Source organism: Sus scrofa, chromosome 1, assembly GCF_000003025.6.
Source record: "Sus scrofa isolate TJ Tabasco breed Duroc chromosome 1, Sscrofa11.1, whole genome shotgun sequence".
NCBI classification, from domain to species: domain Eukaryota; kingdom Metazoa; phylum Chordata; class Mammalia; order Artiodactyla; family Suidae; genus Sus; species Sus scrofa.
The window spans coordinates 5915657-5930280 of record NC_010443.5 but is presented as its reverse complement, the minus strand read 5'-3'; the positions used below and the strand labels follow the sequence as shown (position 1 = coordinate 5930280).

Genomic DNA, 14624 nt, shown 5'->3' with positions numbered 1-14624 from the left:
TAGTTCTGAAATATTAAGCATGTAACAAAGGCTCTCAATGTAAGAATTTCTCTATTTAAAATAACATAACATGGTGAATTGTGAACATAACATGGTGACTAGCTATTGCCTAAAGCTGCCGGCAGCTCGGCTGAAAAACACTGTACTTATTCCATAAACAATTTTATATGTATATACAGCATTTTATTTATGTCAACAGGCAACTTTGTATTTTTTCAGTTTCTGTTTGTAAACTCTTTATTAATGTTCACATTACTGTAATGTAGCAAAAACTGAGTCTGCAAGAACGTATTTATCATTTTTGTTTGTTTTTCTCATGAGAAATTCCCGTGGTTTATTAACACGTATCAGTCGTTCTCCAGAAATAAACACTCCCACCTAGGAAAGTTGTGATTGTGATTCAGAAGGCTGCTGGCTGACGACTCTCACTCAAGGGTGTTGGCATCATCCCTCTTATTTCTAGCACCCCCAGGCGAGGGTTCCCCACACGTAAACCTCCCGCTTGTCAGCTCCCGATGCCCTCTTTGACATTCTTGCTCTTCACCTCTTCCTCCAGCTGCTGTCTGCCTACACAGCTTGACCAAAAGCCAACGGAGGGGCCTCCCTAGTCCCGGTGCCAATAATCATTACACAGATGTCCCTGCAAAGTGGGAGGTCACGGCCAGTTAAAGTATAGGATGCCAATCTGAATTTCAGATTAAAAATAATTAGTATAGTTATGTCCTAGGCAATGTTTGGGACATATATTTACTAAAACAAAATATTCATTGCTTATCTGAAATCAGCTTTATAAGTAGAACACCCTGTATATTTGCATGCTAATTTGGCCGTCCTAGCCAGCATCCTCCTGGTGCCAGAATGACCTTGGGCTCCATTCTGCTCCCCAGCCCTCACTGTGGATGGTTCTGGCTTTCGCTCCAGTTTTTACATAGGCGCTGATGACTAACCTCTTTTGTCTACTCTTTGCTCTCAGTCTCCCCTGAACCACAGGGCTCAAGCCAAGTCCGAGGAGCCATTCCAGCCGTTCTCCTTCTCTGTTATCTACGGTTTTTACCATATTTCTGTGTTATCTATGTGACTTTACTACATACGTAAGAATAGGTTTCAATATGAAGAAGGGAAGTACGCCAACTCCTGATCAACAATTAATCTCTAACAAAAATTAAGTTTAGGAATCATTATACATTCAGACTATGTTTCTAATAAATTTCCTCACATAAATTGTTCCTAATCTATAAACCAATTTTAAATAAAATCCATCATGCCAGGCATTTTACATCTTACTCTATTTATTGCACCATTTCTCATCAGAAACCTTTTAGCTTTAATGCTATTCCATGGCAGAGTATCTCATTAGAGTGGCAAAGATAAAGTTCTTTTTGAGATAAAGTAATTACAGTGATTGTAGGGGGGAAAAACATCAGCCACAGTTCTTGGTTGCAGTAACCTGCTGGCTTCTGATTCATTTTAAGACTAATAAACTGAGTGCAAACAAAAAGATGTTAACGGCAGATACCTCAGCTTACCTAGAGGTTGTGCTGGAGGGATTAACACTTTGGAACTTAATCAGAACTGAAGAGGCCTAGAGGTGTGCGTTTACAATGTGAGTTCGGCAGTTGCTTCAACCTTTTTTTTTTTTGGTAGAAAAGCAAAACATTTCCTCATCGGAAGAAATGACAGTTAATGTTTCTGGATGTTTATCAGTGCCAGGCACTGTTCTAAACATTGTAATTTGTTAAGTCACTTAATCCTCACAATAGCTTTATTGAAATTTTCATTTCAAGGAGGCTGAGACATAAAGAAGTTAAGCAACTTGTCCCCAAATCACACGGCCAATAAGCGACTGCTTCAAAATCCAAGTCCAGAACATCCGATGGACAAAGGACCACAGAAGCCACTCTCTCCAGCTCTTGGTTCCCAGAGAGTTCAGAGCTCAAGATTCCAACATTCCACACGCTGTGTGCTGTGGGCTCTCCCGCCTCACTTCTGCACCCTTTGCATCTTCTAATTATCACGAGAGTCAAAAAGCGATTCTACTCATAATCATCCTTACCATATGCTAAGCCTGTGTCTTATTAGAAAAACAGTCAGTTTCTTCCTATCACGGAAGCTTTGTTTTCACAGGAGGGATGATCCATCTAGAATGTGGGCAACAGCTGGAGCATGATGCAGGACAGGACAGGATGCTGCATCCCCAGCGCGGGAGAGAACAGGGCTGGGACCGCGAGAGCGAGCGGAGGCCTGCAGGGCTCAGGAGGAGGAGCCCTCTTAGGGTGATCCCGGGACAGAAGCTGCAGCATCTAGGTTTCACCAGTCCGGGGAAAATTTTAACAAGTCACACAATCTGTGGCAGACTTGTGCTTATATACACTGGTGCTGGGAGCTACAAGAGCTGGAGCTCAGAGCCACATCTGACTATACCTATATCTATCTATCTAATCTCTTCCTTACCAGAAGGCTCACTCTGTACCCCCACACTTATAATTTAACGACAGGACAGACGGTGGAAGGAACCCTGGCTATCGACATTCTAACCTTGAATTTGGCAGGAGAAGGCGAGAGGGAAAATCATCTTTAAGCCTCTCAGTGCTATTTCTTATTCCAATATGAATTCCTTCTTTAATGTCTAGTTAGTCTAAAAACAGTATAGAGTCTACACAACTTGGAAAACCTTATTTTTCCTGCCCACTTTTCTAGAATAAAAAAAAAAATCTGAGTATATGATTTGCTCATCATTCGATTTTCCACACAAATGAGGGAAACAGTGGTGACATACGTTATTCTAAAGCTTTAATTTTATGGCTCAAGAACACAATCGGAAACGTACATGCCTGGACAAAGCGACCTTCCTCTGTGTTCGATCCTGTGTCATTTCTGTGTGGACATAAGTGGACAATCTCTGAAGAGGCAGCCGAAAACTGGATGCATGCCATGTTCTTCCAATCAGTCGCAGCTCACTATTTTCCAGTGAGCGTTCCTTTCGGTAAAGGCTCTTTCGGTTAATGGAAACCTTGGTCAAGGTCACCATGAATTGAAGAAGATCATTTGATTTGGAGACGGAAGAAGATTTAGTGTCTCTGTAAGCGGATTCTCGACTTACCCTCAAGGTCAGGCCACAACTTCAGGCCTCAGTGTCCCCATTCTCAACACTGTGACAGAGACGATTGTACGTCTTCTTTGCCAATCTATTATAAGTCCCACATTAAACAGGAAACATACAACAATTAAACCTTCAGATATTATCTGTGAAAGGTGGCCCATTATCTCATATGTAAAACTTGAGAGTCTTGAGAAAATACTGGAATTATGAATAAATCCCAAACAAAAAAATAATTAAGAGGTTATTGGCAGTAAGATCCATGAAAGGCATGGGGCTTATTGCAGACTTACTTCTTCAGACCAGAAAAAAAAAAAATGTTTTAAAAAATAACCCAGGTGGCGAAGAACATTCCAATTTTTCTCCTTGTATATAAAAAGCTCCTTGCAAAACATCAGGGAAACTACAATCTGTTCCCCAAACGAGTCAACTACGCATCATCCTGTTTCTTTCTTTTTTTCTTTTTTTTCCTTTTTTTCCTGACCAGAGTTGTAGATCTTTATAAAGTTTGGGAAAATGAAACCTCACAGTTGTCTTTTCTCTAAATAGAAACCCTTCCTCTTAGCAAAGTTCAGCACCTGCTCCATCACAGCCAAGACTTAACTTGTAGACCAGCTGGCAGTGTGATTAGTCAGCTGCTCCACAGAGATATTATTTGGAACTACTACTGAGTGAGTATTTTTTGCTATTAAAAAAATTGATATGCCTGGTCTATTCAATTGCTGGGAACCAGTTATGCTACATTGAGTAACTGTACTAAAACTCTGGATTCAGTCCATAATCTTTCAATCAGCTTTGATTCCATTTTCTTTAAACCCTTAAGCATATTTTTGTAAGAGCATTTTTGAATGATATTTTAAATATGAGGGAAGGAGTTGGATAATAGAACATTTATTACCAGATTTGTATAGCAAGCAATCTATCCTAAAAAAGACCAGTGCTTTGCAGAAACACCGAAAAGACTTTTCAGTCCTGGAGCCAACATCTACCTGTTAACCACGTGACTTTGGGCTCATTTCTTAACTTTGTGGTGACTCTAAGCAAAAAACACTGGATAATAATATCTACTTTACAGGTCTGTCCTGAGAATTAGACAAAAATACAAGTACCAGAATATAAATGTAAGGAAAGACGTCGAGTCTAGTACAACAATTATAATTGCTATGCTTAATAAGATTATTAAGTGCCAAATAGAATTTCTAAAGGTTGTGAATCTGTTGAGTCAGTGTGTCAAAGTTCAAATACAGATGCCATCTGCTACGGACAAGGTACCGTGCGAGGTGCTGGAAATAAGAAAGGGACTCCAACTGACAGGCTGTCTGATCTTAGGAGGCTTACAGATGCTTGGACTATAGACAGGCAGCGGCACAGAATGTAGAACAGAAATGCAATGACATCTACAATCATACAGGTGAACTTTGGCCTATGAGGGGAGGAATGGCCAGATAGTTCTACAAAAACTTAAGAGGGGAGTGAACAATGTGCAGAGTGAAAAACAAGGTAGGGAAATAAAAGCCTGGGTTTAATAATCAAACGTGGAGCTGACACTGTCAGCTGTGAAGGGACAAAGTCCAGGGTGGTCCTGGGAGTGGGCATCTGAGATGTGGCTGAGCTGCGGCCACTGCATGGCCGAGATCATCCCTCCAAGGAAGCCCTGGTCCAGGTGAGCAGGTGACCTGACTCCACCATGGAGCTCGGAGCTTCTCTGAAGGGAGTTGACCAAAGGCTGGCTGATGCCACAGTAAAGCACATATAAGTGTCTCCATGCATATGTGTATATGTAAATATACAAAATAACTACGTGAATATTAATGATAGTAATGGTAGCCAAATGACGATAATTTTAAGATTTCTAAGTATGCATGTTCCAGCTATCTTTCAAAGTGCTTTTCATATATTAACGAATTTTCACAACAAACAAAAAATAGATACCCTCATGCCAGCTAACAGATGGCAGTGTAATGAAGTAACGTAAGCAATGTAATGAAGTGGAGAGTCTAAGCCAGGCAGCCTGGCTCCAGAATCTTTGTCTTAGGCTCACACCAGAATGCTTCTCAACAAGGCCTTAGTTTCGTTTTGCTTTTTTTTAAAGGTGGCACTGAGGCCTATGTCCCTGGGCTGGGGACTGAACCCGCACCTCCACAGCAACCCAAGCCACTGCAGTCGGATTCTTAACCCACTGGGCCACCGCGGGAACTCCCAACAATACCTTACTTTAATCAAAGTTTACCACACGCCAGGCTCTGCCAAGCACTTAACAGTAACATATTATTTAACCACTACAACACTCTTCTTTGGTTCAGTACATTTAAGCAGGTACTGCAGGCTGTTTTTTCCCTTTTGTTTGCTTTCTATCCCCTCCCCCCACGGAGCATATTTTTAAGTGAGAAATTCCACATCAAATTCCACACTGATGGCTTCTCCTGATTAAATAAAAGGTTGGTCAGCCACAGCAAGCGCCTCCCCCCCACCCCTGCCCTGCCCACCTGCTAACAACTGGAAGAGCTGCCTCCTGTACGTGTGCCTTGGCCTCCTCCATCAACCACAGTTCTCATCACACCCTACTGCCTACATTGGACTTAATTTTTAAATCACCTGTCTCATCATCAGAGATATTTGAGCACATGACCCTCAGGGTAGAGACGTCTGTGCAGTAAAAAGGAGGAGGCTGCAGAGCTTAAAGCATTTGATCACACAGCCTGATTTAGCCCTTGTCCATCACTGAGAAGTTCTTGTTTTCTTAATCTCTTTAAGCCACATTTTTCTCAAATCTAAAACAGGGTTAGTAACAGCGCTTAACTCAGAGTGTTAGGAAATAATTAAATGAGATAATGCATGAAAATAATTAAGCTTGTCGTTCAATAATAATGTTTTACTGCTGTTTTTACAAGAGCCATTGGGAGTCGAAGCAACCAGGACTGGAGTACAGATCAAAGGGCTAGAAGAGGCTGCTTATTGCACTGTGAAAGGTTAGAGGCGGAGGAGAGAATCAGGTGGAAGAACAGCCGTGAGACTTTAGCACAGCACATTTCCCGGACAGAAGCACTGTTCAAGGACACCCAGACAAAGGTCTACTCCACTGCGTCAGGACCAGCCTGGTCCTCCTTCATGGACTTGTCTTTCTGAGTAGATCTGTCTACGTAGCTGAAATGCTATATCGTAGTGAAATACTGAATTACATTTTTGAGTAATTCCACCATTTTCCCCAGACTGGAGTCAGGGACCCTCAGTCCCCCCTTTCTTCCTGCATCCTTTGGGTTCTTTCACAGCTCCCCTTGCACCCATTTGGCCAGGCTTCTCCCTAAACTGGGCCCTCTGGCTCCTCACCCTTGAACCCTATAAACAATTGATTGATTAATTTCTTTGCTTTCAATCTATCAGCAGTTTCAATCCCAGTAACAAATTGTTGCAGCACCAAGAAACAGTCTTAAAACATCATCGTACAGGTGGTCTTTGTTTGTTACACTTGACCTTCGCCCCCAGGGCCTGCAGAATGAAACCTAAATCTTCGAGCCACCATCAGGACCAGCGTGGTAGCGGGTGCTGCTCTACACTTCAGCCCCGGGACTCACCTAAAGCTCTTTGTCCTTCTGTGCCTCTTTGGCTGTGCTCTCACCCCTGAGGGGGCCGGAATGGCCCCCACACCTCTACACACATTAGCAGCCACATCACATTCATCCAAACCCTACGCGATGATCACGCTGAAGTTACAGACTAGCCGTGTCTGTTTTATATCGAGGGTCGGTCAGCAAACGTTTTCTCTAAAGGGCCAGAGAGTAAACGTGTCCAGCTTTGCAAGCCATCCCGTCACCCCTGCTCTGGGGCACAAGAGTGGCGTAGATAACCTGCACAGGTGTGGGGGGGGGCCACGGACCCCGACCTGACAAAGCTCTATTATGACCTGGAATTTAAATCTCACGTCATGTTCACACGTCACGCAGTATTATTCTTCTGATGTTTCCCAAGCACTTAAAAATGCAAATAAAAAAATTCACAGCTCGTGGACTGCACAAAACAAGCAGAGGCCACAGCACGCTGGGCTTTCCAGCCTGTTTCATATGCATACTCTTCGTTGAGCCACAACTTTCCTTTTCGTTTTTTTAATTGGGGTATAACTTACATTTCGCAACTTTTAAGGGCACCGATCTTAAGTGAATAGTCCAGTGAATTTTGACATATGCACACAACCCTGTTCCCATCACACAGCTCGAGATTTGAAACGTTTCCAGGATCTTAGGAGGACCCTTAAAAGAGGCTGCTTTTAAAAGACATCCCCCAGACCTTTTTGTTATAAAAGCAGCCTCTGTATTTCCTTTCACTAGGCCTGGATTAAAGAAACGGGGGCAATGACCCTGTACTACCTAAACTTGCACAAAGCGCTATATTTTTAAATGAAACTTCAGACACCGTTAACCATTAAAACCCCACAGAAGTCTTTTACTTTTAGTGATGGGTGATATCTGGCTAGAAATCCCAAAGGCAGCTCTGGAAGCACATGTTCATTTTTTAGGGCAGTCTCTGCCCACATCGCATCTCCTTACCTGAGTCAAGGTGAGGGTTGCCTGTTGGCAGGTGCTGCACCGCACGCGGAGCTTTCCTGGCTGCACTCTTTGACAGGGGCCTTTGCAATAGACATAAAAGCTCTTGTTGGTTGGTCTATCTGCTGGGGGAAAAAAAGGCAGAGGAAGTAGCCAATCAATGCCGAATTCAAATTGAGACAGATTTTAAAACTAAGTTACTCTCAGGAACATTTTGAAACATTAGTGGGATAAATATGACAGTGAATATACAGCAATTTAATTTAGAAAAACCAGTTCTATGCTCAAAAGAGTAAATATCTTTCCTTCCTCTTCTTGCCAACGGCCCTGTGACTTATCCAGCTAAGGAGCAGCCTGCTGCCTGGAGAGCTGACCAAGGGTATTTGTACACAGGGAAATTAAAGGTGCACTTTTCTGTTGAAGGTTTTAAAAGGATGGGAATATAAGACTACTGGAAATTTAGAGATCATTGCTCCTGAATTCTATTTCATATGTCTGAACCCAGTCTTGAAGGCTCCAGATTTTTCCTCTTAAAATCTTACCTATAGGGACAAACCAGCTCATTTCTCATGACATGAGTCATATGACCACAGTTTTCTGAGTTTCCAGTGAAGATTTTCCACCACACCGTCACACATAAAGTCAAACAAAAGCCCTCAAGGGCTTAAAAGACTTTGCAGCCCTGTGCAGAAACTGGTGCTTTGCATTTCCTAAGTGTGCTCTACCCAGACGAATGCCATGCAAATAAGACATTTTCAAGAGCAAAAAGCTGGACCAAAAAACTGATAAACATCTCTGACCATTTCTCTCAAATGTTACCATATAGAGACAGCATTATTCTGTAACTTAGGGGGATCTTTTTAAATGGTTTCATACTTAGATGCCCACAAAGAATTGACTTCATTCAGACCCACTTACCAGTAAAATAACCAACTTCCAAATTTCTAAAATTGCTAAATAGTTCTTTTAATCCTTACTTAGCTTCTTAGTGAGTAGGAGTAACATGACAGGTCACGGCATAAAGATGCAGTTTTACTAGTAAATTTTTACTATTATCATCAAGAACACCCAGAAATAATGCATGGTAAGCACATTTGATCATTAAGAGTGAAAACCTCCATCCTTTAAAATGCATATAGTTTATTAAAACTATTAGTACAACTATTATTTGTACAAAAATAATGAAAAAAAAAAAGATCCTAAAGTCTTATTCAGATCCATTTGCTTTACTAATTTCGAAAAGTCATATTTAAGTGTCATGGGTTCAGCCACCTTTACTAATATATTACAGGTGACATTTTTTCTTACGTGACATGTGTAGTGTAAAGCAGAACAAAGATGCCGAGTTTTATAACGGCATCATTTATCGGTAATATATTTTGTAATTATTAATTTCCAGAGATTAAAGTTTAGTTTCAAGGGGAAAGGGAAGATAAATTATAAATATACATATATTTATATGTATGTAAATAAGAAACCATGAAATTCGGACACTTCTTCGCAGCTTTAGTGCCTTAATGTACAAGATATTCAAGTCTATGAATATCACATTGCTGTTAATGAATATATTGATTACATAAAATACATGCTAAGATTTTACATATATTATAAATGCAACAAATAGAACTATATATTGAAAGTTATAGAAATAACAACAGACAATCACAAGAACGTGACAATTTTAATGTGTATCATGACAAACATAGCAAAGAAACTTTATTGTTAAAACCTGTACCAGAAATATGAAGCCAGTTCACAGTTTTTACAACCGATTGTAAAGGGAAAGAACGAAAAAAGAGAGAGAGGAAGAAAAAGAATGGAAAAGTAAATGCTTACGAAGGGGAACTAGGGTCTCAGAGACACTGGCATTGTTGAAAGAGCATATTAGCAATGACTTGACAATAGTAAACGAGGCATCACAGAAGCTGCAGGAAACTAAATGACTCTTCTCTCTCCCTTAGGGCAATAGCAACGTTTGCAATATTGTTTCAGCTCATGCCAGAGCTAGGCAGAATCTGCAGATGGGGACACCCACCTCCGCATGCTACAACCTTCACTAAAGTCCTTGAGAAGTTAGTCAGAAATTACCGCTGCACGGCAGTCCCCGTGCCCTGGAAGCATACACGATGACATGCAATCTATTACACAGCGCTTCCCAGCGTCAGCGCAGCCTCGGGATTAATAGCCGGTCTAGGGAAGATCAAGGTCAGTCCAGTCTTGGCCATGGCAAATTTCAAGCCGTTGGCTCTACCTGGTCAAGCAGTTGAGGGGGGCTTCAGGCAGATTTTGAGAGCCCCTCTCAGGATGGCTTTCCCACCTATTCAGCAACACCACACTGTTTAAAGTTGGCAAGCTTCTCTGTGTCACGCTGGGGCCTGGAGGGCACAGAAGAGGAATAAGTGCAAACCATACCCTGGCGATCTGGGCAGCGTTCCCATTGGCCTGATGGAAGGGTCTGAAGCACAGACTCAAAACTGGAGCCGTGACTCCTGAAGGAGCAGCGAGGCAAAGGGAGGAACGACCTCAAAACTCTTCTCTAGGTATTGAGCTGTCTCCAGTCCATAGCATGAGTCCTCCGCCTCTTACTTCTGTTTGGATCTTAAAATCCCTTTTCTCTCCTCATCAGCTCTTCCGTATCACAACCTTTTCACTGTCCAAAATAATCAGAGCAACTTGTGTTTGTGTTTACATATTTCCCTCTTTTTGGGTGGGGGGCACACCCACAGCATGTGGACGGGTCCCAGGCCAGGGATCAAGCCTGAACCGCAGCAGCAGCCCAGGTGGCTGCAGTGACAATGCCAGATCCTTAACCTGCTGTGCCACAAGGGAACTCGATTTCCCTCTTTTTATATAATCATTTTTTAAACCTACAGAAATATTCCAAAAGTCCTACAAACTATAACTATCCCTATAATTCACCAATTGTGAACATCTTGCCATATTCTGAGTGTACCGTGAGTGCATATGTCTGTGCATACACTGACACACAAATATACTACACATATATACTATTTTGGTTGAATGAGTTTTAATTAAGTTGCAGGCATCATGGTATTTCACTGCTAAATCCTTCACCTTCCACAAAATAAGAACATTTTTCCAACTAAAACAATAGAGCGTCTAGAGTGAGTTGGTTGCTTCGGCTGTTCTCTTCATAGAATAATGGAGTATATTTTAAGTATGACTTACTTAAAAGTTTGTAAGGTGGTAAAAGGTGTCAAGCCACAATATCGGGGATTCTGTACTTGAACCATTTTCGGTGATGCCAAGCATGTCCTCTCAGCACAGGACTTTACAGACGCTGGCGGGACAGGAATACAGAGCACAGCACATCCCTGACGTTATCAGCCCTCGGGAGCTTTACTTTCACGGAGGATCATGTGTCAGTGTACTTCTCAGGAAAAAAAAAAAAATTGTAGGAAGGCTAGAACCCAGCGCATAGGGGCTGATCTCCCGCAAGCCAAACTGCTGAAGTTTATAAACACAGATGCATTAGACACCCATGCTGAAGAGCCTGCTTCCAACTGAGTGCTGCCCTCCACTCCAAACCACTGACGAACTTACGTAATTATTTTATCATGAACCAGAAGGGTTTCATTTCATGCAGACTCCCAAGCCCTCCCCCACGGAAGGTGAACGCACAGTTGGTGTTCGGGGCCTTTTCAAAGTGCGAGTCGCCGTGTCCGAAGCATCCACAGCGGTTCCTTGGCACTATCATTTCATCGTCATCTCGAGATCTTCTTGCCCACGTTGTCTGGTGAGCGTAATCCTCCCTCAACTCTTTTCTTTCCCCTTATTCTCTTTTCTTGTTCTCATGGTCCGAAAAGTTGTCAAACGTATGAATAATGCCCACCGCTTATTGGAGTAAAGCCCCTGTTTAAGAAGAATACATATTTTCTGCTTCTGCTTTTTGAGAATCCAGCATAATGTGCAGAGTTTCCAATTTTTAATGTATTTTAGATAATGGGCTTATGGCCTGAAGACGATGTTTTAATAAGATAAATGAATACTTAAGAAAACTCATTCTGATTCTGATGAAAACTTTTCATTGACCTCAGAAGTTTCCATCACTGGCTGTCACAGAGAATCGAGAGTTTAATTGCCTGAATAATTTGTTTTCTAGGGGAGAAGAGAGTGAGAGGTAACATATTTTAGACCTGGGTAAAATGATGTTTGGTATCAATGTATAAGCAGCAAGGACACAATGGATTTAAAATTATATTTATCACATATAAGTTTATTAAAATATTAAGTAGAGCAAGCTACCCGTGAGGACCTTCTGTGGCTGTAGAAATGTCCTCTATCTGTCTCTCCCATGTAGTAGCTATCAGCTAAAAGGACCTATTATGAATGTGGCTGGGAACTGCTAAGAAACCACCCTTTTAAAAGAAATAAGTAATTTATCTTAGCAGAGAAAAATGTGGGTAGAAGTGACTACATTGGCCATCACAGAAGAGAATGAACAGTGATGTGTCTTGTGCACTGTCTCCCTCCCTTGTCAGGCAGGCAGGTGACAATACTAAGAAGACTGCCCTGTCACACTGAGAAGTCCAGTAACCAGACGTTAAACGCACTAATATGAAAACAACGTTGGCTGGAGAGAAGAGCAAGCGGAGAGGTTTGAACTTGAGGCACAGTGAGGGGAACAGAGATGTGTGAAGACCTGGGTGCCTTGTACTATTAGAGGCAGAGCAGGGCTTCTCTCCTTCCTTCCTCCAGCATATGCCCCAGTCCCTACACCAAGCCGGTACCACTCACCCCCTACTTCTTCCCACCCCCACTGTCATCGCCATCTTTGAAATCAGACCATATATTCATGGTCCAGTTGGAATGGCACCTCCTATAAGAATTCTTCCCTTGACTTCCCCGTTAAGTATTAGCTACCTCCCTAAAGCATCACCTCTAGGGTAGGAAAGTACCCAGCTTGTCACCATTAAATAGAAGACTTGTCTTAACATCGGCACACTAGAATCGAGTGAGGAAGAGTCCCTGGAACGAAGCATCTTCCACAGACTTCATCTAGTTCCTCCCCCATTGCCCAGCCTGGCACTTAGTACTTTCAGTTTCTGCCCTCCTTTCTCCTGACTATAGCTTTGTTCTTGTTTCTTAAATACCGATGATATTATTACTATCTGCACTGCTTAGCTCACTGATCAGCTATAGCCAGACATGTTCCCTCAGTTTGCTCCTTCTTCTACTCACTTAGGGAGCAACCTCAGTCCTATTGGACTCCTCCGAGCCCACTATGGAATAGACTCAAGGCCAGTTTCTGGACCTGGGACCTTGACCTTGTTATAGGGAATGGAACACAGAGAATCTTCTTCCCGAACATTTGCCAGCATTCTTACTCTTCTATTTTGGAACAGTGGTCCTGCAGCCTGTGCTTGACCAAATGTGCCGGAAGATATGCCTCATGAGCACAACAAATAGATTTAAACGAACAAAATCAGTACTATCTCTGAAGGCCAGCAAGCTCATCTGGGCACAGCCCATGGTCCCTTCTGTTGACCTGATACTATCCATTAGGTCTGGTTTGAACAATGCACGCGGAATTAACCACTCTGAGGCAGCGGCACGTGAAAACCATTCCATGTACACGCCTGGAATCATCTCTTGTGCATCAAAGCTGCTTGGGGTCATCAAATACATGAGCACCATGTCCACTTCAACCTAATGAAAACCGGAACAAAGAATTTGGACCCACATTCCCTGCATACTCGTCCTGCCTTTACTGGTGTTACGCCCCCCCTGTACGTAGCTGTGCACCCTCTTTTATCTGTTCCAAATGGCTAGTGCAGTTCCTTGAACCTAGTAAACACTCAATATTTGCCAGGTCAATAAATTCTCCCGTATTTTACATGGTGTGGAAGTTGTAGCAGGTATGACAGCATGAGAGCAAAATTCAAGTCAAGTAGAATGTAGCCACGATTACCAAATTCTTAGAACATCTTCCCACCAGCCAAACTGACTCAACTAACTTCAAAATATTAGCAAATCCCACTTTAAATAAATAATGTTATCTGCAGATCACAAATGACTAGTGTGATAAATACAAGTAAAACAAAAATACTTAAGCATTTTTATACAGAATTGAGTATAACTGAATGCTAACTGAAAAAAAATTGAATTCTGAGAATTTACAAGTAGAACTCCTTTAAAGGAAGACAGTTAATACCCATAAACGCTTTTATTTCAGTTCCTATCCAATGGGTTGGTACACCCCACTGAACTGAGCTACACCACTCCCCCCTCCTAACAACCAGCTCACCTCCTGTGGAGGAACCAAGGTGAGGCTGTATTATAAACAGTTTTCACCCAGCCTGTGCACTTGGAAAACATGGTTAGCAGGGAGTTCTCACTGTGGCTCAGCAGTTAACAAACCCGACTAGGATCCACGAGGATTCGGGTTGGATCCCTGGCCTCGCTCAGTGGGTTAAGGATCCAGCGTTGCCATGAGCTGTGGTGTAGGTTATGGATGTGGCTTGGATCTGGTGTCGCTGTGGCTGTGGTGTAGGACGGCAGCTGATGCTCCAATGCAACCCCTAGCCTGGGAACGTCACGTGCTGCAGGTACAGCTCTAAAAAGAAAAAAGAGAAAAAAAAAAGTTTAGCAATCTCTAAGGAGATTCTACCCTGAAAGTTAAAACTTAATTCTCAGTTCTTATGCTAGGTTTTTTAAATTAAGGTATCTGCAATATAATTTCATCCAGTGAGGCAAAAACTGCTGATTAAAGCTAATGCCTTTGCCTGTTTTGTTGTTGTTGCCAATTTATTTTTTCATTATTCATCTTAAAAGTAATACCTACATCTCAATTGCTAAGACAAAAATGTAGAGTGAAGCATAATTTAAGGACTGGATTTAAATAAATGACCAGGTTTGCGGCCAGGATACATCCAGTTGCTTGCTCTTCCTAGAAATGGGTCCAGGTAGGGAAGGGTTGACGTGGGTGTCCGTACCGTCTCAGCTCCTCAGAACAGTGAGGGACCATC

The 14624-nt window shown here is 42.2% G+C and overlaps 1 protein-coding gene across 1 annotated transcript in view; it reads right to left on the bottom strand.

Annotated features, from left to right (window-relative positions):
* Nucleotides 1–14624, bottom strand: part of PRKN (parkin RBR E3 ubiquitin protein ligase) — a gene marked incomplete at its 5' end in the record, with an annotated part of 1032625 nt that overhangs the window by 800852 nt on the left and 217149 nt on the right. Inside the window, 1 exon segment of the mRNA NM_001044603.2 lies at nt 7639–7760. Within this exon segment, the coding sequence (NP_001038068.2) occupies nt 7639–7760 (122 nt within the window).